The sequence below is a fragment of the Pongo pygmaeus genome, chromosome 2 (assembly GCF_028885625.2).
Source record: "Pongo pygmaeus isolate AG05252 chromosome 2, NHGRI_mPonPyg2-v2.0_pri, whole genome shotgun sequence".
NCBI classification, from domain to species: Eukaryota; Metazoa; Chordata; class Mammalia; order Primates; family Hominidae; genus Pongo; species Pongo pygmaeus.
The window spans coordinates 58,714,116-58,735,792 of record NC_085930.1 but is presented as its reverse complement, the minus strand read 5'-3'; the positions used below and the strand labels follow the sequence as shown (position 1 = coordinate 58,735,792).

General features: G+C 45.1%; 1 protein-coding gene across 3 annotated transcripts in view; it reads left to right on the top strand.

The window, feature by feature from the left end:
• Positions 1 to 21,677, top strand: part of SLC41A3 (solute carrier family 41 member 3) — an 83,520-nt gene that overhangs the window by 31,234 nt on the left and 30,609 nt on the right. For 2 of the 3 annotated variants that reach the window (XM_054480775.2, XM_054480772.2), the window contains exon 3: positions 7,503 to 7,610. In XM_054480775.2, the coding sequence (XP_054336750.1) occupies positions 7,503 to 7,610 (108 nt within the window). Of the gene's footprint in view, positions 1 to 378; positions 2,245 to 7,502; positions 7,611 to 21,677 lie in introns of those variants that run through there. The other variant, XM_054480774.1, reaches the window with a different exon arrangement.

Genomic DNA, 21,677 nt, shown 5'->3' with positions numbered 1-21,677 from the left:
AGACAGATTAGAGGGACAAAGGGCCATGGCGAAGGCAGCGTCTGTGGGCGGGAGTGGGGGACAGCTGTGGGAGAGGTGTGGGGACAGGCAGAGTGGATGTGGGACTGAGATGGTAGGGGCTCAGAGTGAGGCTTGCATTTCTGGCAGAACCTTTCCTTGAGGCAGGCCACTTGGGAGAGGCAGGCTTGGAAGTGGCAGTCCTGAGAGACTGGAGGAGTGAGACACATGCTCATCCCTACCAGAGCCTAGGTATATGATCTGAAAGCTCAGAGAAGAGGTCTGGGCTGAAATAGCGAGATCACGGATGGGGAAGAGATTCCCCAAATGCAGTTAACTATGGCTACATAACAAAGGACACCAAAGCTTAGCAGTTCGTTTAAAGCCAATTATTGTTTGATACCAAATCTACAGGTTGAGCAGAGCCCGGTGAGAAAAACCGCCTGCTCTGCGTGGTGGCTGTTGGGCCAGCCCAAGACGGCCCACTCATGTGCAAGGCTGGGCTGTGGGCAGGACCCTGGCATACGGCCTCTATGTGTGACCATGTGGTCTTCCTCACAGCAGAGTAGCTGGGAACATGAGCAGCCCAAGAGATAGGACATAGAAGTTGTCAGTTTCTTAAGATCCATGCCCAGAAACTGACTGCCACAGGGCATCTCTTCCACTTTGTTCTCTCGGTTAAGCTGTGGGGACAGAGGGAAGAGGGGGACAGAAACTCTAGCTCTCAGTGGGAATTGTGCTGGAGTTTAGGACCCGTTATGCATTGCTCCTATGAGGGGTTTAAAAATATCTGTTGAATGAATGAGTAAATGAAGGGTGTGCATGAAGACGCAGTGCAAGAAATATTGGGGGCATGAGGGGAACAGGTGCTGGAGAAATTCGTCTGGAGTTCGGTGGCAGGGACAGCCTTGGGGAGGCCGGTAGGATCCACACTGGGGAGGGCAGTGGACTCCAGGCCGGGGTCTGTACTTGAGCCTAGGATAGGCTGTCCAATGGGAGAACCAGATAACGTGCCCACTAGGGTGACAGTTTAGGTATGGGAGTGGAAGTGAGGCCTAGACCCGACCGCAGTGCTGGATCCAGCTGGTGTGAGTCTGACCCCCAGCTTCGTGCTTCTGCCTGCCCCAGCCTGCCCTCAGACCTGAACATTCTGTTCCTGGTGCCTGTGGAATGCGCAGAGGACACACCCAACAACAGAACCCCAGGAGTCAGAAGTGGCTTCCCAGCCCCTTCTCCTTCTCTGGGTGAGGAGGGGTCAGCAGGGCCAGTCTGACCTTTGTAGCTGAAGAAAGCGAGGCCACTTTGGAAGCATGTTTATGAGACTTCCAGGCCATGGAGGGAGAACAGGCCTGCGTTTTCTTCTGTGAACACAGCTTCCTGTGGCCATGAACCCCCTGGCTGGACACAACTTGAGATGACCCAGGGCGTGGCTTCCTGCTTAGGGACCCATAGACTGCTTGACCTTGAGGAATAAAACTCGAGGTCTGTAGAGCTGGCCCGAGGAGGCAGTCCCTCTGTGCTGATATCTCCCCAGGCCCTCCTCTGCCAGGAGGGGAACAGCCCAGGACACTTGTACAGGGCAAGGTGGCAGCAGACCTCGGTGTGGGCACTCACCAAGGCCAGGCACCACGTGGGCTCCAGCTCTGTCCAGCCCAAGCCAGTATGGACCGGCCTGCTGGGCTGCTGATTGCTGTCAAGGCCAGTGCAGAGGGACCATGAGCCTCCATGGCAGGCCGGCAGAGGGAGGTCCTGGCAGACACACAGCCACTGTCTGAGGAGAGCCTGACCTTCAGGGAGGGACAGCAGGGCCTGGCAGAGCCTCTGTAATGAGGCCCTGAGTCACACTGGCCTTTGTTCCTCACTCATCTGTGCTGGCCCTCAGCCAAGGGGCTGTTGGGGAACTCTCTGCAGGCGCAGGGCACCTGGTGACTGGGAAGCTTCTGTTTGTGTGGACTTCTTGGGAAGAGCGTCCTGGTGTGGGCCAGGAGGAGAGGACTGGAGCACTCCAGGCTCCGACTTCGTGCTCCTGGGATCGTGGTGCATTGCCTGGCCATGGTGGTCACCCAGCTGAATCTGGAGTTTTGCTTTCAGGGCAAGAAGCTGCGAGGCTTCAGCTGTGAGCTCACCCGGTCCCCACATGGGGTCTTGCCTGAGTCTTTCTTCACCATCATGTGCCAGGTCGTGATGCCCATTCTGCTGTCCGGCTTGTGCATGATGACGGCCGGCCTGGTGATGAACACCGTTCAAGTGCGTACTGGGTGTTTGGGGGATTGGGGTGGGAGATACACAGACTGGGTCTCCTGGCACCACAGATAGGGCAGGCTGGAGACATGAGGGGCCTCCACAGTGGGAGGGCAGCCCTCAACCTGCCCTTGCTGCTTGAGCGTCCCGGGTGTCAGTGAGGCTGGCAGGAGGGACCTCCAACGCTGAGACCTCGGCATTAGAGATTCGCAGAATGATGGAGGTTTGTCAGAACCTTAGCCTGCGTGTGCCTCCTCAGCCCAAGGAGCTCAAACCGCCTTCCTCCCAGTGCATGTGGGCTCAGGAGGCAGAGTCTGCCACTCACCAGTGGAGGGGATTTTTAGTCACACTGTTCTGCCTCGATTTCCCCATCTGTAAAATGGGGATAATGAAATCCCCCACCTCACAGAACTGTGAGGACCAGATGACTGAGTCTGTGTGCTGTGGTCCCTGTCGGGTGGGGGCATGGCCGCTGTGGGCAGAGCTGCGGTGTGCCCAGCTCGCAGCATGCTGGTGTCGCCCCTGGTAAAAAAGGACAAGGTTTGGAGCCCGGGGGTGCAGGTGGGAGGGCCATGGCGGTCTCCCTGCGGTGGAGGCATGTGCTGAGGGAGATTCACTTGTCACAGTCTGTTTCTCCCCTAGCATGGTTCGGGCAGCGTATTGGAATCATTGAGAGGTTTGTGCTATCTGTCAACTGAAACATTTCGTAGAGGCAGTTTGGAAAAATTGGAAAATACACCCAAGCAATGGAGGAAGGCTGTCCCCTCATCTCTATCACCGCTGCTGTGGACCTTTCAAGACAATTTTCTATGTACATATAAACATATACATATATGGTTTATACTATGCAGTTTTGCTTTTTGTTTTTTTGAGACGGAGTCTTGCCCTGTCGCCCAGGCTGGAATGCAGTGGCGTGATCTCAGCTCACTGCAACCTCCGCCTCCTGGGTTCAAATGATTCTCCTGCCTCAACTCCCAAGTAGTTGGGATTACAGGCGCCCACCACCACGCCCAGCTAATTTTTTTGTATTTTTAGTAGAGACGGGGTTTCACCATGTTGGCCAGGCTGGTCTTGAACTCCTGACCTCGTGATCCACCCACCTCAGCCTCCCAAAGTGCTGGGATTACAGGCGTGAGCCACCGTACCTGGCCCGCAGTTTTGCTTTTTAATCTGTAAATATAAATTTAAAATTTCAACCCAGAAGGACACCCCAAATAGCATTTCATGTTCCCGAGTGTACACAGCACCTCCTTCCTAATGGCCACTCAGAGTCTTTCTGTGCCCCTGGGTCCAAGTTGGAGAGGGGCAGTCTGTACCCACCAGGCCACCCAGCCTCCTAATGTGAGCTCATGATGCCTCCTAGGTGGCTTCTGCTTGATTGTCTCAGTTGATGGGACACTCATCCCCTTTTGGGGCTGGAGTGGCCTTTTGCATCCTGGCCAGCCCCCCATTAGAAAGCCTGTGCTTCTGTGGGCTTGCAACCTGAATACCCACTTGTTCCCCCAATAGCCTCATCCTAGAGCTGTGCTGAGAGCTTATCGCTCCTTCCCTGAGACCACCCTGCCGATGCTGGGGAGAGAGACTGTCAGGCGTTCCGGAGGGCTGGGCAGGGAGTGGGGGCCACAAGCAGGTGTTTGCCTGTGAAGGAAGAGGGAGCAGTCATTCTTCCTAGGGGTCAGGGGATCTGCAGAGGAGCAGGACAATTTGATTTGGACTTTAAAGGTAATGTAGCAATTTCCAGGATGCCCTGAAAAGACGTGAACATTCCAAGCAGAGGGATTTGTGTGCAAAGATATGGGCGAATGATAGTGTGCATTTGTGGAAAGTGAGAGACAGGGGTGGCTGCTGTCATGGGGACAGTGATACTGGGCAGGAGTGAGGGGCTCTGTCTATTCTGCCCAGAGGGTGTGCTGTGCACTGAGTGTAGCAGGTGTTTGCTTTATGTTAAAATGAGTGTCTTGCTGGTTTTATTGAAGGGTAGCATAGACATGTAGGAGAGCACATAACTCCTGTGTGCAGCTCCATGGACCACCTCAAGGTACAGGGGCGTTTGCATCCCTACCTGGGGCATCCCCAGCAGAGCCCCAGCAGAGTCCTCTGTGCTCAGCCGTCTCAGCCCCACCTCTGACTCCAGTGCTGTGGGTTTGCGTTGACTGTTCTTGACATATGCTTGTGTGTCTTTGGGGTTCATAGGACTTATGTGTTAGGTATACTCAGGAGAGGAGTTGGCAGTGAAGGGTTACAGGTGGCCGAGTGATGGGGTCATATTTGTGCCACAAAACTCACCCCAGGCAGTGGTGTCAAAGATGACCCCGAGGGTGAGACCGGAGGAGCAGGGGAGAGCTGGGGGACTGTGGGCAGAGTTCAGAGCCCCTCAAGTGCAAGAATCATTATTTCTGATGATTTCAGCCTCCCTAGTGACCGATATAGGCATCTTTACAGTGTTGCTGGAGAGGGCGGTGGCAGAATTTAAAAGTTGTGAAGACTTGAGTGTCAGATTGGTGAAAAGAAGGCGTTGAGTCCTGGCTGGCAGAGCAGGAAGGACACGGGTGGCAAGGAGAAGTTTGGAGATTTGGGGTTTGAGGTACTTGTGGGGTGTCCAGGGTTCAGCCAGAGTTGGATGGGCAGATCTGATGCTCACAGAGACTTCTGAGCCATAGACATTGGGAGGCACCCGCACAAGCCCAGGGTATCAGTCAGTGTATTTGCTATTGGCTGCAGGTAACAGGAAACCTAAATCAAAGGGACTTTAAAAACAAAGACACTTATTATTTCTGTAAAGAAGTCTAGAGATGGGACAGTGCCAGAATTGGTTAATTACTGGATTAACAGTGTCACCCAGTATTTTTTCACTTTACGTTTGTATTAGTTTGCTAGGACTGCCATAACAAAATACCACAGAGGAGGTAGCTTAAACAATAGAAACTGATTTTTTTCCACACTTCCGGAGGCTGGAAGTCTGAGATGAAGGTATCGGCAAGGTTGGTTTTTGAGCTTTGCAGATGGCCCTGTGTCTCCACACGGTCTTCCCTCTGTACGTGTCTAATTTCCTCCTCTAATGAGGATGCCACTCACACTGGGCTAGGACCCACCCTCATGACCGCATTTCAACTTAATTATCTCATGAAAGACAGTATCTCCAAATACAGTCATGTTTTGGTACTAGGCATGAGGACTTCACCATACGAGTTTTGGGGGACACAGTTCAGCCAGTGTCCGTAGACTTTGGTCCCGTCACGGTTGTGTGGTACCCGATGTGACCAGGCCGGACTTCTCAGACCTCACTGACCAGTCATAGCAACAGCTGGCAAGGAGGATGGGACTACCATGCATCAGGATTCAGCTTCCCCCCGCGTCTCCCGCCTAGGTTTCCTGCTGAAAGCCCCGGGAGCATGGAGCAGGTGGGGTGGCTGCTAGAAGATAGTGCTGTGTGTGCAGTGGAAGGGTACTCGAGCTGCGGAAGGGAGAGGGTGTGGGGAGAAAGAAGAACTGAAGAGAAAGCAGGAAGGAAGGTTGGTATTAACATGGTCAGGAGGAAGAATAGGGGCTGAGACGGGGTGGATAATGAGGTTGGCACAGGACTGGGGGGTGGAGGCCCAGAGGCCAGGGGAGAGGGTACAGAGCTGTGCCTGTCAGCAGGTGCTTTATCCGTGGAGCGGGGGACAGTGCCACCCTGCAGGGAGAGCAGCAGATGGGGCTTACCCATCAGGAGGCCACCACTTCCTTTAGGGAGACAGTGAGAGCCATAGAGTTGCAGCACTGAGGGTGATGGGTGAGAACAGGCACTTGTTCAGAGGTAGTAGTGCTCAGAGAGCAGGAGGAAGGCTGCTGGGTGGGGCAGGCTGAAAGGAGGGGTTTGCTGTGACTTTGGAGTTGGTGGGTGCCGGGTCTTGGGTATAGGCAGAGAGAGTGCCCATGAGCACGCTGGGCTCCACAGGAGGTTAGGGAGGGTGTGGGTGGTGGTGCCCGAAGGCCAGCTGGGGAGTACATGATGGCCTTGGTTCCCCTGCTGAGGACGGAGGCCCACCCTATGTGGAGGGGTGTGCAGGCTGAGAGGACAGCTGCACAGAACTGTGGCCAGATGCCACCAGGAGACTGTGAGGTGTGGGAGGACACCCTCCCTGGTGGCATTGTTTTCTTCTCAAGTTTTAAGAGAGGGCAAACTCAGAACTCCATCAGAGCTGGAACTGGATTCTGAATTCCACAGCCTGGTAGATAAGGAACAGGAAGAAACTAAACAGTGCTCATCTTCCTTGGTCTGAGAGCAGAAAGGAGTCTTAAAGGGCCTCTGGCCTGATCTCTTCACCTTCACGCCTGGTCAGGCCCGTTGCTGGGCAGCTTGTGGATGACTGTCCAAGTCCCTAGAGGCTGGGTGGATTTGCACATCTTTACACAACTCTTGCCTTGTAGGGGATGGACAGGGCCTAGATCCCAGGCTGCCTTTCTCCTTGATGACAAAGCAGGGATTTGTTTCCAGGTCTAGAATTCCAAAACCAGGAGAAGCTTCTAGTGTTAGGCGTCAAAGATCTCTGCAGCAGCCACACAGGCAAAATAAATCAGTAGGATCAGATGGGGCATTAAAACTGATTTAGGGGAACATCTAATTGCACGTTAAACAGTTAAGAATTGTTTTCACCTCTACCAATAAATGTTTTCTCTTCCATTTTCCTTGAAGCATGAATCCCTTTCATCTGTCTTTAAAGTTATTGATTTTTCTACTTTTAATGGGATAGAGGCATATTCTATCTGTTTTTAAAAACCCTGAGCCCCACAGGGTGCTCAGTGGCAGCGTGCACACAGTCCCTGGACCTGGGGGCAGAGGGAGGCAGGGCCTGCATGGCCTGTGTGAAGATCCTTGATCCCTGGTAGAGGCAGGGCCCTTCCTCAGCCCAGCCGTCTTGCAGGTGTTTCTAAGCCTCCCCATTCATGAGAAATTCCCCAACTTTCTCATCCGGGACCTGTGCATGCCTCTGCAGAACCCATGGTGCAGAGCACATGCAGCATGGCTGCCACCCGCTGGCCTCCAGCCTGGCCCAGCCCCCAGTGTGCTTACGGCCACTGATGCCGATTTAGTGAACAGCACTAAAAGGTTTTCACAGCTTTCATTTATTTCTGTTTAGTTTAAAGCCATTTAAGAAACTACTTAGTCCTATTTGTTCATTTTATAGGGAGTGAAAAGTGACTTGCTGAAGGTTCTCTCAAGAAATTTCCAGAGATTTGCTGACGTGTGTGTTTGGCTTATCTCCTTACTGTTTCCCTACCAGCACTGGCCTGTGTTTGTGGAGGTGAAAGACCTTTTGACGTTGGTGCCGCCCCTGGTGGGCCTGAAGGGGAACCTGGAGATGACGCTGGCATCCAGACTCTCCACAGCTGTAAGTGGACACCTGGACATTCAAGGCGGCCACAAAGTGGGGCAGGCTCGTCCCTACCACCTGGTCTCCCCTGGCTCGTGGGCGGTGGGTTGGATTCTCCAAAACAGTGGATATTTCTGGGTTTTGTTACCTCATGATGCTGTCCCTTGTCCCTCTGCCAGCCCAACACCTTGGCTTTCCACTACCAAACTGGACGACTGAGGGATGTGCACAACCCTGTTTGCCCCTGTTCCTCCTTTGACCTAAATGTCAGTGGGTGCCATGTGCCCCGAGTCTGCACACCGCCCTGCCACCCACATCCACCTGGACCCTGAGCTTAGCCCCATCACACATTCACACAGAAGCCACGACAAGCAATGCAGACCTGATGGAGGGTTCCATGGAGGAGACAGGAAGGGTTTGTCACCCAGGTTAACCTTTCTCAGTGGCTTCTGCTCCCCAGAATGGCTCCCTGAATGCTTGATCACTGGAGGTGTCTTCTCTGGGCTCTTGAACCAACACAGTTCCTAGCTTTGCCAGCTCTTCTCACACCTTCCCAGCTATCCCAGGAGACTGCAGCTTTTTCCCTTCTACTACACAGAATGGTTTCTCCCTTTCTCTGATGCCCATGTGATATCCTGTGGGTGACAAAGACTGTGGCAAGAGGAGGTCGTGGTGTGTTCAAGGAACTGAGAGGACAGCAACGTAGCTATAGAGTAGAGGGCAGGTGGGGTGGGGGCAGGGGGCTGCCGAACATGAGGCTGAAGAGATAGGTGAGGTGCAAGTGGCCGAACAATGGCCCCAAAGATAACCAGGTCCTGGTCTTGGAACCCGTGGATGTTAACTTATAGGGAAGAGGCCCTTGCAGAGGTGACTAAGAGAAGCCCCTTGGGATGGGAGATTGTCCTGGATTATCCAGATAGACCCAGTGTAACCACAGGGGTCCTTATAGAGAGGAACAGAGGGACGTTTCAGACAGGAAAAAAGGCCATGTAGTGGAAGCAGCATAAGAGAGGAAAGATGCTGTGCTCCTGGCTTTGACGACAGAGGAAGGGCCGTGAGCCAAGAGATGGAGCTCTGTGTGCTGGGAAAGAGAAGGAGACAGATTCTCCCCTAGAGCTTCCAGAGGGAGTGAGGTTTTGATTTTGACCCCGTAAGACTCATTTCAGACTCCTGTCCTCTAGAACTCTAAGAGGATAGGTTTCTTTTGTTTTAAGCCACTAAGTTTGTTACAGCAGCGAGAGGAAACTAACACATGGGGCCAGATCATGTGGAGCCTTGTGGGATGTGGAAATGTCTGAGCAGCTGGTAACATGATACAGCTACACACATGCACACACAACCCATGTATACACATGCATATGTGTGTGCACAATTGTTTTGGTCAGTGTTTGGGAGGGAAAAAAATGTTGATAGTAATCTCTGCCATGGAGGCATTTCAGGTGTTTGTTTCATAGTGCTTAACTGCATTGTTTTTTTTTTTTGAGACAGTTTTGCTGTGTTACCCAGGCCAGAGTCCAGTGGCATGATCTCGGCTCACTGCAACCCCTGCCTCCTGGACTCAAGTGATTCATTCTCATGCCTCAGCCTCCCAAGTAGCTGGGATTATAGGTGCGTGCCATCACACCCGGCCAATTTTTGTATTTTTAGCAGAGGCAGGGTTTCACCATGTTGGTCAGGCCGGTCTTGAGCTCCTGACCTCAAGTGATCTGCCTGCCTCAGCCTCCCAAAGTGCTGGGATTATAGGCATGAGCCACCGTGCCCAGCCCGTAACTACATTTTAAACACTTCTCTACAATGATCGTATCTTAGTGTTTTAATTCTCTTAAAATATGTAAAACATGAGAGGAAAGAAAGAACTATTAATGTAATTCTTGAAGTTCTGACCTCATGATCCACCCACCTTGGCCTCCCAAAGTGCTGGGATTATAGGCGTGAGCCACTGCGCCTGGCCATATTAATGTAATTCATTACAACAGTCTGTAAAAGGAGAGCAGACACAGTATCATCACAGTAGAACCTTCAAAGGTTTTACTTTCTTTTTTTTTCTTTTTTTGTTTTTTTTTAAATCAGTCTTAAGGTATAAGTTGGTAACAATAAAAACAGAGGGTTTAAGTGTGCAGGTGAATGACTTTTGACGAATACATACACCTGTGTAGCTGTGACCCTAGTTGAGACACAGAACATCTCCATCTCCCTGAAAAGTTCTTATTGCTGTTGCAGCCCACTCCCCTACTCCATACCGGCCCCCTCTGATCTACCTTCAATCTCCATCTATTAGTTTTGCCTTCAACTCCCATATGTGACTTACAAAGATACTCTTAGTGCAACTTGAAACAGAAGAATATTTTATTTATGTTGTTCTGTGTATTCTGGCTAGCATAATAAACTAGGAAAAGAAAGTAAGAGTCTTAAATATTGGAAAGGAAGAGAAAAACTTATTTTATTAGTGATATGCTTGCCTTCTTGGAAAATCTAAGCAAATCACTTAGAAAACTGTAAAACAAACAGTAAAGTGGGCCAGTTTCAAAACATCTAAATGAAATAAAATGTGTACATTAACATACGTAAGCATGTCTCTATACACTCCCGTACACACTGGAAATAGTCGTTTATAAGGTATAATTTAAAAAGAGATTCCCTTCAAACTATTAACCAGTTTTTAAATAGTTTCAGAATAATCCTCAAAACAAAATGGGCAAAACCTATACAAATAAACTACAAAGCTTTGTAAAGAGAAAAAAATTTGGAGAGAGATGAAGTTCCTGAATGGCAAAAGTTAATGTTGTAAAGTTATCAGTTCTCTTTCTTTTAGCTTATAAAATTAATACAAATTTTTCTAATAACTAGTGATGGTTGAGTATCTTTTCATGTGCTTATTGGTCATTTGTATGTCTTCTTTGGAAAACTGTCTGTTCAAGTCCTTTGCCCATTTTTTAATTAGTTTTTTTGGTTCTGTTGTTGAGTTGTAGTTCCTTATATATTCTGAATATTAATCTCTTATCAGTATATGCTTTGCAAATATTTTCTTCAATTCTGTAGGATACCTTTTTGCCTTATGTCCTTTAATGCAAAGAAGTTTTTAATTTTCATGTAGTTCATCTATTTTTGCTTTTGTCACCTGTGCTTTTGGTGTCATATCCAAGAAATAATTGCCAAATCTAATGCCTTGAAACTTTTTGCCTATGTTTTCTTTTGAGACTTTTGTAGTTTGAATTCTCGTTTAGGTCTTTGATTCATTTCGAGTTTATTTTTGTACATGGTGTAACATAAGCATCCAACTTCCTTCTTTTGCATGTGGATATTTGGTTTTCCCAGCTCCATTTTTTTGAAGACTGTTCTTTTCCCATTGAAAGTCCATGGCACCCTTGTCATTTGACCATATATTTAAGGGTTTATTTCCAGGATATTTTATTCCATTGATCTCCATGCCTGTCTTTGTACCACACCATTTAGATTACTGTAGCTTTGTAATAAGTTTCGAAGTCATGAAGTATGAGACCTCCAACCTTGTTCTTTCTTGAGATTGTTTTGGCTATTCAGGGTCCCTTAAATTCCATAGGAATTTATGAATGTATTTTTCTATTTCATCAAAATACAGCATTTAGTTCTTGTTTGTTTGTTTGTTTGTTTGTTTTGAGGCAGGGTCACCCAGGCTGGAGTGCAGTGGCATGAACATGGCTTACTGCAACCTCTGCCTCACAGGCTCAAGTGATCTTTCCACCTCAGCCTCCTGAGTAGCTGGGACCATAGGCATGAACCACTGCACCTAGCTAATTTTTGTATTTTTTGTAGAGACAGGGTTTCGCCATGTTGCCCAGGTTGGTCTCAAACTCCTGAGCTCAAGCTATTTTGGCCTCCCAAAGTGCTGGGACTACAGGTGTGGGACTACAGGCCACTGTGCTGGCCAGCATTTAGTTTTTTTGCTTAAATATTTTAATGTTTAGGTTTTGATGAGATTGTATTAAATTTGTAGATTCTTCAGCTAGTGTTGACATCTTTCTTTTCTTTTTTTTTTGAGACGGAGTTTCGCTCCATCACCCAGGCTGGAGTGCAGTCGCGCCATCTCAGCTCACTGCAACCTCTACCTCCCGGATTCAAACAATTCTCCTGCCTCAGCCTCCCAAGTAGCTGGGATTACAGGCACCTGCCACCATGCCTGACTAATTTTTGTATATTTAATAGAGAAGCGGTTTCACTGTGTTGGCCAGGCTGGTCTTGAACTCCTGACCTCAAGTGATCCACCTGCCTCGAACTCCCAAAGTGCTGGGATTACAGGCATGAGCCACCATGCCCAGCCTAGTATTGATATCTTAACAATATTAAGTCTTCCAGTCCACGGACATGGTATGTCTTTTCATTTATTTGTGTCTTCTTGAATTTCTTCAGAAACACTTTGTGGTTTTTAGTGTACTAGTCTTTTGCCTTCTTGGTTAAGTTAATTCATAAGTATTTTATTCCTTCTGATGCTATTATAAATGGTATTGTTTCTTAGTTCTTTTTTGAATTATTCATTGTTATTGTATAGAAACACAACTGATTTTTGTTTGTTGATTTTGTATCCTTCATCTTTGTTGAATTCATTTATTATAAAAATTTGTGTGTGTGTGTGTAATCTTTAGAGTTTTCAGCATATAAGACTACATTATCTGCAAACAGAGGTAATTTTACTTCTTCTTTTCCAATTTGTACATCTTTTACTTTTTTTATTTCTTGCCTAATTTCTCTGGCCAGAACTTTTAGTAGTGTGTTAAATAGAAGTAGTGAAAGCAGGCATCCTTGTCCTGTTCCTCATCTTAGAGCAAAAGTTTGTCTGCCACCATTAAGAGTGATGTTTACTATGGGATTTTCACATATAACATATAACCTTTATTATGTTGAGGTAGTTTCCTTTTATTTCTAGTTTGTTGGGTGTGATTTTTTTTTTAATCACAGAAAGGTGTTGAATTTTGTCAGATGCTTTTTCATCATGTGGTTTTTTTCCCCCATTGATTCTGTTAACATGGATTGATTGATTTTTGTATGTGGAACTATCTTGTATTCCAGGAACAAACCCACTTGGTCATGATGCATAATCCTTTTAATATACTGTTGTATTCAGTTTATTAGTATTTTTTGAAGATTTTTGCATCAATATTCAGCAGATATTGGTCTGTAGTTTTTTCTTCTAGTGTCTTTGTCTGGCTTTGGTATTAGGGTAACACTTTCATAGGACGAAGTTGGAAGTATTTCTCCCTCTTCAATTTTTTGGGACAGTTTATGGAGGATTGGTGTTAATTTTTCTTTAAATGTTTGGTAGAATTCACTAGTGAAGCCTTCTGGTCCTGGGTTTTCTTTGTTGGGAGATTTTAATTACTGATTTCGTTTTCTTAGTTTTTAGTATATTCAGATTTTGTATTTCCCCATGATTCAGTCCTGGTAAATTGTTTTCTCTAGGAGTATATCCATTTCAGTTAGGCTGCCTAGTGTGTTTGGATACAATTTCCTCTCTTGTATTCCTTTTTATTTCTGTAGAATCAGTAGTTATGTCCCATTTTCATTTTTAATTATAGTTTTTTGAGACTTCTTTTTTTCTTAGTCAATTTACCTAAAGGCTTTTGAATTGTTGATTTTTTTTTTTTGAGGAACCAATCAATTATTAGTTTCATTGATTTTTCTCTGTTATTTTTCTGTTCTCTATTTTATTTATCCCTGCTATAATCTTTATTATTTCCTTCTTTCTGTGAACTTTGGGGTTAGTTTGCTCTTTTCTTAGTTTCTTAAGGTATAAGTTTAGGTGGTTTATTTGAGGTCTTTTTTTTTTAATGGAATTGTTTACAGCTATAAATTTCCCTTTAAAACTGCTTTCACCGCATCCTATAAATTATGATGTGTTATATTTTCATTTTCATTTGTCTTGAGATATTTTCTAATTTACTTTGGAATTTTTTTTTTTTTTTGACCCACTTGTTGTTCAAGTGTGTGTTTCTTGATTTCCACGTTTTTGGAGATTCTTCACTTGTCTATTGATTTCTAGTTTTACTCCCTTGTGATTGGAAAATATACTCTGTATGATTTTAATCTTCTTAAATATATTAAGACTGGTTTCATGGCCTAACATACGATCTGTCTTGGAGAATGTTTCATGTTCACATTTCATTGAGAAAAATGTGTATTCTTCCATGGTGGAGTGTTTTGTATATGTCTTTTAGGTCCAGTCGGTTCCTAGTGTTATTCTAGCCATCTATTTCCTTACTGATCTTCTGTCTGGTTGTTGTATTCATCATTGATGGTGTGGTATTGAAGTCTCCAACTATTATTGAACACCTGTCTGTTTCTTTCTTCAGTTCTGTCAGTGTTTGCATCATGTATTTTGGGAATTTTGATGTTTGGTAAAACATGTTTCACCATTTGTAATTGTTCTATCTTTGGGATGATTTCATCCTTGTATCATTGTATAATGTCTTTCTTTGTATCTTGTAATGGTTTTTGACTTAAAGTCCATTTTGTCTTATATTAGCATAGCCACCCCTGCCCTCTTTTGCTACTATTTGCATGGAATATCTTTTACCATCTTTTCACAATAAACCTTTGTGTGTCCTTAAATCTAAAGTGAATTTCTTATAGACAACATATAGTTAAGTCCTGTTTTTTGTTTTGTTTTGTTCTTAATCCATTCTGCCAGTCTTTGTATTTTGATTGGGAGATTTAACCCATTTACATTGAAAGTAATTACTGATAGGAAAGGACTTACTGTTGCAATTTTATTTGTTTTCTGTGTCTTAATAGCCTTTTTGTCTCTTATTTCTTCCCTATTGCCTTCCTCTGGGTTTTTTTTTTTTTTTTTTTTCTGGCAGTGATATGTTTTGATTGCCTTCTTAATTCCTTTTTGTTTATATTTTATAAATGTTTTCTTTGTAGTTACCATGAGGATTACATACAACACCCTAAAGTTATTACGATTTACCTTAAACTGATAGCAGCTTAATTTCAATTGCATATAAAACTCTACTGTTTATAGTTCTGCCTCTGAACTTTGTTATTGATGTCATAATGTATATCTTTTTATATTGTGTACCTATTAAAATAAATTTATATTTTTGTGCTTTTGTGTTTTAAATGCTTATAACATTTTTTACAAACCAGTTTTAAAATAATACAATTTTTTAATACTTTTTCGTGCATTTACCTTTATTGGAGAACATTATATTTTCATTTGGCTTCAAGTTCCTGTCTGGCATTCTTTCATTTCAACTTGAAGGACTCTCTTTACCATTTCTTGTAGGGCAGATCTAGTAATGAACTCCCTTAGCTTTTATTTAGGAATGTCTTAATTTTTCCCTCATTTGTGTAAAATAGTTTTGCCAGATATAGAATTCTCAGTTGACAGGTGTTTTTATCCAGCACTTTAAATATATTAATATTATTACCTCTGGACTGCAAATTTCTGCTGAGAAATCCACTGATGATTTTATTGAGAATCTTTTGTATGTTATGAGTGTCTTTCCTCTGTTGGCTTTGAAGATTCTCTTTTTGTTTTTGACTTTCAAATAGTTTGTTTATAATGTGTCTCAGTATTGATCTTTTTGATCAATACTGGAATTCATATACCTTACATTTCTATATTCATATCTTTTTTTTTTAATTTGGAAAGTTTTTAGCCATTGTTTCTTCAAATAAGCTCTCTGCCCACTTATCTCTCTCTTTCGTTTCTGGAATTCCAAATTGTATGTATTACAATTGAGTGTTCAATAATTCCCTTAGTTTTATTAACTTTTCTTAAATCTTCTTTATTTTTGTTCTTCAGACTTGAAATTTCAAATGACTTATTTTCAGATTTGCTCATTCTTCTGAGTTTGCTGTTGAGTCAATTTTTTTGTTCCTATGGCTAGACTGTGTTTCACTTTTTTTTGGTATCCTTTTTCATCTTTTATTAAAAATTAGGTATTTGCAAAACAGCCATCTCTCCCAATCTTTGCAGACTGGCTCTCTGCAGGGAAAAATCTTCACCAATTAGTCTGGCATGAAGGCTTAAGGTCTTTTCAGGGGTTTTCTGGCATGCATCTCCCAGGGCCTGTGGATGTGCTTTTTCTCTCCAATTCCCCCATATACATGGCTGCTTTTAAATGTCTTAATTTCCCTCAGAGTGTCAACTCTGCTTCTTCTCAGGGCCTTGACATTCTATTGTATTCCTCTGTCCTTAATCTCTTTCCCCCAGGTACCCATGGGCCTACATTTCCTCCATGACTCTAACATGTTGGACACCTCTGTGGCCTTCATCCTAGTGTCACCATTTCCATTTGCTCTCGAGAGACAGACAGAAACCAGTTACTTGGGCAGCCCCCAGGCAAGCCAGAGGATAGCCAGCAGGTTCTATTCCTTTCTTTCCTTCTTTCTTTCTAGGATTAGGTGGTTCCTCCCAACTGCACCATGCTGTGTGGAGAAGGAGGTGGTACAAGGGCAAGCAGAAACACCATGGAATTTCCTACTGGCTTGAGGGTGGCTTTTTCTTGGTTGGATTTTCTCTTGGTCGCTGCAGATCTTAACTGGTTTCTGAGCTGCCTCAAAGCTATTTTGGTCAGTCTGTGTTGCTTATTGGATGTGTCTGTGGGGAAACAAGGGCCTGGAGGTGCCTATTCACCATCTCGCTGGTGCCACTCTTTCTCAGCTTCCTTTTAAATTTATTTTTGTTTCGATTGAGTACATCCTCTAGTAATTGTTTTAGGTAAGATTTGTTGGAAGTAAACTTTGGAATTTGGAGTAGGAAAATGCTTTACTTTTTCCTTACCATTGAATGCCAGCCTGGCTGGTAGGGAATGCAATGTTTGCAATTATGTTCCTGCAGTACTGAAGTTATACTTTCAGTATCTTCTTGTGCTCAGTGTTGCTGATGGAAGCCTGTGCCCTTTTGAGTCTCATTTCTTTTAGGTAATTTGTTTATCTATCTGGACTTTTTGGAGATTTTTTTCTTTTATCATCTGTGTGATGGAATTTCAACATGATGTTTCTGGCATAGACTTTTTCTCATTATCTTGCATATATCTTGGAGTTTTTCCATCTAAAGACATCTGTCTTCAGCTCTATAGAAAACTTTGTTATTTTTTGTATTTTTATATTCATTCCTATTCATTCCCCCGCCCCCACCACCCCCCCCATAACTCCTATTTGGGTACATATTGTAGTTTCTGAGTCTGCCTTTTGAGTTTCTTAACTCTCTTTTCATACTCCCTACATTTCTGCTAGAATACTTCTGCTCCATTTAATTTTTCACTGATTCACTCTTCATCACTCTCTCTTCAACCACTGTGCTATTGAAATCATCTAATGAAAAGATTTTGTTTTTGTTTTTTATTTTAAATTCAGAGATTAAGTATGTACTTTCTAGAATCTCAAAATTTATCTTTTTATTTATAAAAAGATAGGACCATTTATAAAAAGAAGGACCATTCTCTGACATCTCATTTAATTAACTTATCCTAGATACTTATTCAGTTTCGTACTTTGATTCTGTTTCCCTAGACTTTGTACTTCCATTGGTTGACTTTGATGAGTTTCAAACTCAGAGCCTTGTGGCTTGCCTTTAGTGAATAGGTGCTTGTGCATCATTTTATTTTAGATTTACACTTACCTTGTAAATCTGTGAATACTGCCCTTAGAGGAGGCTCCAATCTAAGGATTGGAGAGAGGGCAGTCAGAATGTGTTGCCTAAACTGTGTGCCAGTAACTCTTTTCATGGGTATGGGGGCTCTGTGTCCCTCTTGTCATGGCCACTTGGGGCACTGCCCTGCCTCTCTGACCCCAACACTCTCGCTGCATCTGCTTGGAGCCAGGCCAGGTGGCCACGTCTCATTCTTGGCACAAACCAAGCAGGCAGGGGAAAGGTCAACCCTCCTTGAAGCTCCTGCAGAAGTCTCTGCAGCAAATGCCCTTTCAGCTGTTCCAGGCTCCCTTCTGCTCCCATTATCCCCAGGACTACCTCTGCCTTTTGCAACAGGCCTTTCCTCTGTCGTTTTCAGTTATGAATTCTCTTGTCAACCCAGTTTATCACTTTCCATTGTTCAGGGATTCCTTTTCATTTCTGTTACAGTATAGATACCTCTTCTTGTTTTCCAGCACTCTTGTACATTTTAAAAACGATCTCCTCAATGCTAGAATGAATCCTGTGATGCCGGATTAGAGTTGGAAATAAGCATGAACTCACATTCATTGTAATATGTATGTAGATAGATATTTATGGCATGTGTAGATGCATGGATAGTTACTGTATTCTTGAGGTTAAAAGCCAGCGCTCATATTTATTCTGTTGCTGAAATGGTTCTGGCTCAGATGGCTCCTGCTTCCTGACATGCCCCACCCGCTCTTGGGCACTCCCTTACTTTTTGGCATTGTCAAATACTCCAGGTACACACCTTGTATTTTCCTTGCCCTGGCCCTACAATGAGCCATTTTCCTAAGGAAGCTGGCTCCTTTTATTGAAGAACTGAATTTAGAAAACAAGATCTGGGCAGTGGGTGTACTTGTTGCTCCTGGGATGCCACCACTTCTAGTTCCTCTCAGTGCACTGAACTAGGAAATGTATGTATGTATATATGCCAAGCTGTGTATGTACACATATCCACAGATAAGATCCCTTAATACATTATTAGAGTGTGGGACTTTAAAAGAGAAGTAGGATCTTTGCATAGCCTCAGAGTATCTCCTTTAAATATGTGTGGATTGTCTGGTTGTTTTAACGTATGTCCTCAAATCTTGGATATACTGCCTTAGAGGAGCTAAAGCTTAACTCCTTCCCCTTGAGTGTGGGTAAGACCTAACGACTCATTTCTAACTGAGAGTATAGGAAGCAAAAAAATAGTGTTTGCAGTGGAGAAACCTGGCAGATGGCACCTCAGCAGTGACCTGGGTCAGCAGCATTGGTGACAAGTCTCACTGCTATCACCCCGTGACAGGGTGCACAGTGGAGGCACGTCACCTCACTGGTCTTCTACCTCAAAATGCACAATCTCAGTTTAACCATAAGGAAGCCTCAGAGAAACCCAAATTGAGGGACATCCCATAAAATAGCTGACTTGTATTCTTCTACAGTGAGACTCAGGAGCTGTGGCTAAATGCAATGGCAATCCTGATTTATTTCCTGAAACATAAAAAAGGACATTAGTGAGAAAACTGGGGACATATGAATACATTCTATAGTTTAGTTATTAGTGTTGTACCAGTGTTCAATTTTTAGCTTGGTGACTGTGTTAGCCCATTTGTGTTGCTCTAAAGGAATACTTGAGACTGGGTAATTTATAAAGAAAAGAGGTTTATTTGGCTTATAGTGCTGCAGGCTGAACAGGAAGCATGGTGCCAGCATCTGCTTCTGGTGAGGGCTTTAGGAAGCTTCCAATTATGGTGGAAGCTGAAGGGGAGCCAATGTGTCACATGGTGAGAGACGAAGCGAGAGGGAGGGAGGAGGTGCTAGACTCTTAATCAGCTCTCATGTGAACTCAGAGCAAGAACTCACTCATTACCATGAGGAGGGCACCCAGCCATTCATGAAGGATCCCACCCCCATGACCCAAACACCTCCCACCAGGCCCCACCTCCAACACTGGAGATCACATTTCAACATGAGATTTGGAAGGGATAAATATCCAAACCAGATCGTTCTTTCCCTGGCCTACAAATATCTTGTTCTTCTCCCATTACAAAATACAATCATCCCTTTCCAGTAGTCCCCAAAAGTCTCAACTCATTCCAGCACCAACTCAATCAAAAGTCCAATGTCTCATCTGAAACCCAATGCACACTTCTTCCACTTATGAGTGATTTACTCCCAAGATGCAATGGTAGTATAAGCATTAGGTAAACATTCTTATTCCAAAAGGCAGAAATCAGCTGAAAGAAAGGAGCAACAAGGCCCCAAGCAAGTCTGAAGCTCAGCAGACAGGCATTACATTTTAAAGCTCCATAATGATCTCCCTTGACTCCATGTCCTGTGTTCAGGGCACACTGGTGTGAGAGGTGGGCTCTCAAGGCCTCTGGACTTCTCTACCCCTATGGTTTTCCAGGGTGCAGCCCCTGTGGCTGCTCTCATAGAAGGAGTTGAGTGCCTGCAGCTTTTCCAGGCACATGGTACAAGCTGGCTGGTGGCTCTACTATTCTAGGGTATGGAGGGTGGTGGCCTCCTTCCTAAGCTCCACTAGGCATTGGCCCAGTGGGGGCCTTGTGTGGCCTCTAACCCCACATTTCCCCTTGATACTGCCCTAGTAGGCTTTCTCTGTGGGGGCTCTGCCCCAGTGGCAGGCTTCTATCTGGGCACCCAGGCTTTCACATACATCCTGTGAAATCTAGGTGGAAGCAGCCAAACCTCCTTCACTCTTGCATTCTATGCGCTGACAGACTTTACACCACTGGGAGCCACCAAGATGTAAGGCTTGCATCCTCTGAAGCAGCAGCCAAAGCTGTATTTGATGTTCTTTGAGCCATGGCTGGAGCTCAAACAGCCAGGGATGTTGGGAGCAGTGTCCCAAGGCTGTGTAGGGAAGCAGTGCCCTGGCCCCAAAACCATTCTTTCCTCCTAAGCCACTGGACCTGTGATGGGAGGGGCTGCCTCAAAAATCTGAAATGCCTTCAAGGCTTTTTTCCCATTGTGTTGACTATCAGCACTGGTTCCCTTTTCTCTCTAGCAAGTGGTTGCTCTTTAGGCCCCTTTGATTCCTTCTCTACCACAGGGCCAGGCTGCAAATTTTTCAAAAATGTATGCTCTGCTTTTCTTTTAAATATAAGTTTCAACTTTTAGTCATTCATTTGCCCCCACATCTGTTTGTAGGTTGTTAGAAGCAGCCACACCACATCTTGAGAAATTTGCTCCGTAGAAATTTCTCCTGCCTGATACCCCAAGACAGCACTCCTAAGTTCAACCTTCCACAAATCCCTAGAGCCTGGGCACAGTGCAGCCAAGTTCCATGCTAAGGTGTAACAAGGGTGATCTTTTCCCTAGTTCCCAATAACTTTCTCATTTCCACCTGAGACCTCATCAGCCTGGCCTTCTCTGTCTATATCTCTATCAGCATTTTGGCCAAAACCATTTAACAAGTCTGTAAGAAGTTCCAAACTTTCCCTCATCTTCCTGTCTTCTTCTGAGCCCTCCAAACTCTACAGGCTGTACAAGAATCATAGTGGTGGCATCTGCTTCTGGGGAGGCCTCAGGAAGCTTCCATTTATGGTGGAGGCTAAGGGGAGCAGGCATCACATGGCAAGAGAGGGAGCAGGAGAAAGGAAGGAGGTGCTAGACTCTTAAACAGTTAGCTGTCACGTGAACTCAGAGTGAGAACTCACTCATTACTACGAGAAGGGCACCAAGCCATTCATGAGAGATCTGCCCCCATGACCCAGACACCTCCCATCAGATCCCACCTCCAATACTGGGGATCACACTTCCACATGAGATTTGGAGGAGACACACGTCCAAACCATATGCGTGACTGTCTCAGGTTATATAAGTATTATCAGGAGAGGTTGGGTGCAGGGTATGTAGGAGCTCTCTCTGTTGACTTTGAAACTTTTCTGAAGTCTAAAATTATTCCCAAATAAAATGTTAAAGGATTGTCTTACCCCAATCTGGAAAGGAGAAGGATAGCAAAACAGATGTTCCATCTTCCATCTTAATCCAGTAAGTGTATTTTGTTATTAGAAAAAAATACAGAAAGTAATGACAAATTATGTGAGTGAGCTAAATGTCCTTCTGAAGGGACGAGTCATTGGATAGGTCAGGATCCTGGCAGGAGAGAGGTGACATACAGCTGGGCAGTGAGCGGAGTTTCAGGAAGGATTAATTAAGGAAACCAAGAAGAGGCAGTGAAGCAACCCAGGACTCACACCCACAGGGAGTAAGTATCACTCCAGTTCTCAAGGGGCAGAGGGAAGAAAGGCGGTTTCCAGATCCTGGCGGGTGGGGTTGGGGCTGTGCGTGTAGCTGTAGGTGAAGGCTGACCCACCGGAGCTGTGGGTTTGGGTGGAAGATTACAGCCCCTGCTCCATAGGAAGGGTGCAGGGGTCATACACCCCAAACTCACTCACTGTTGGGCCTCCAGTGTCCTCCCAATGGCTCCCCATTGGCCAGAA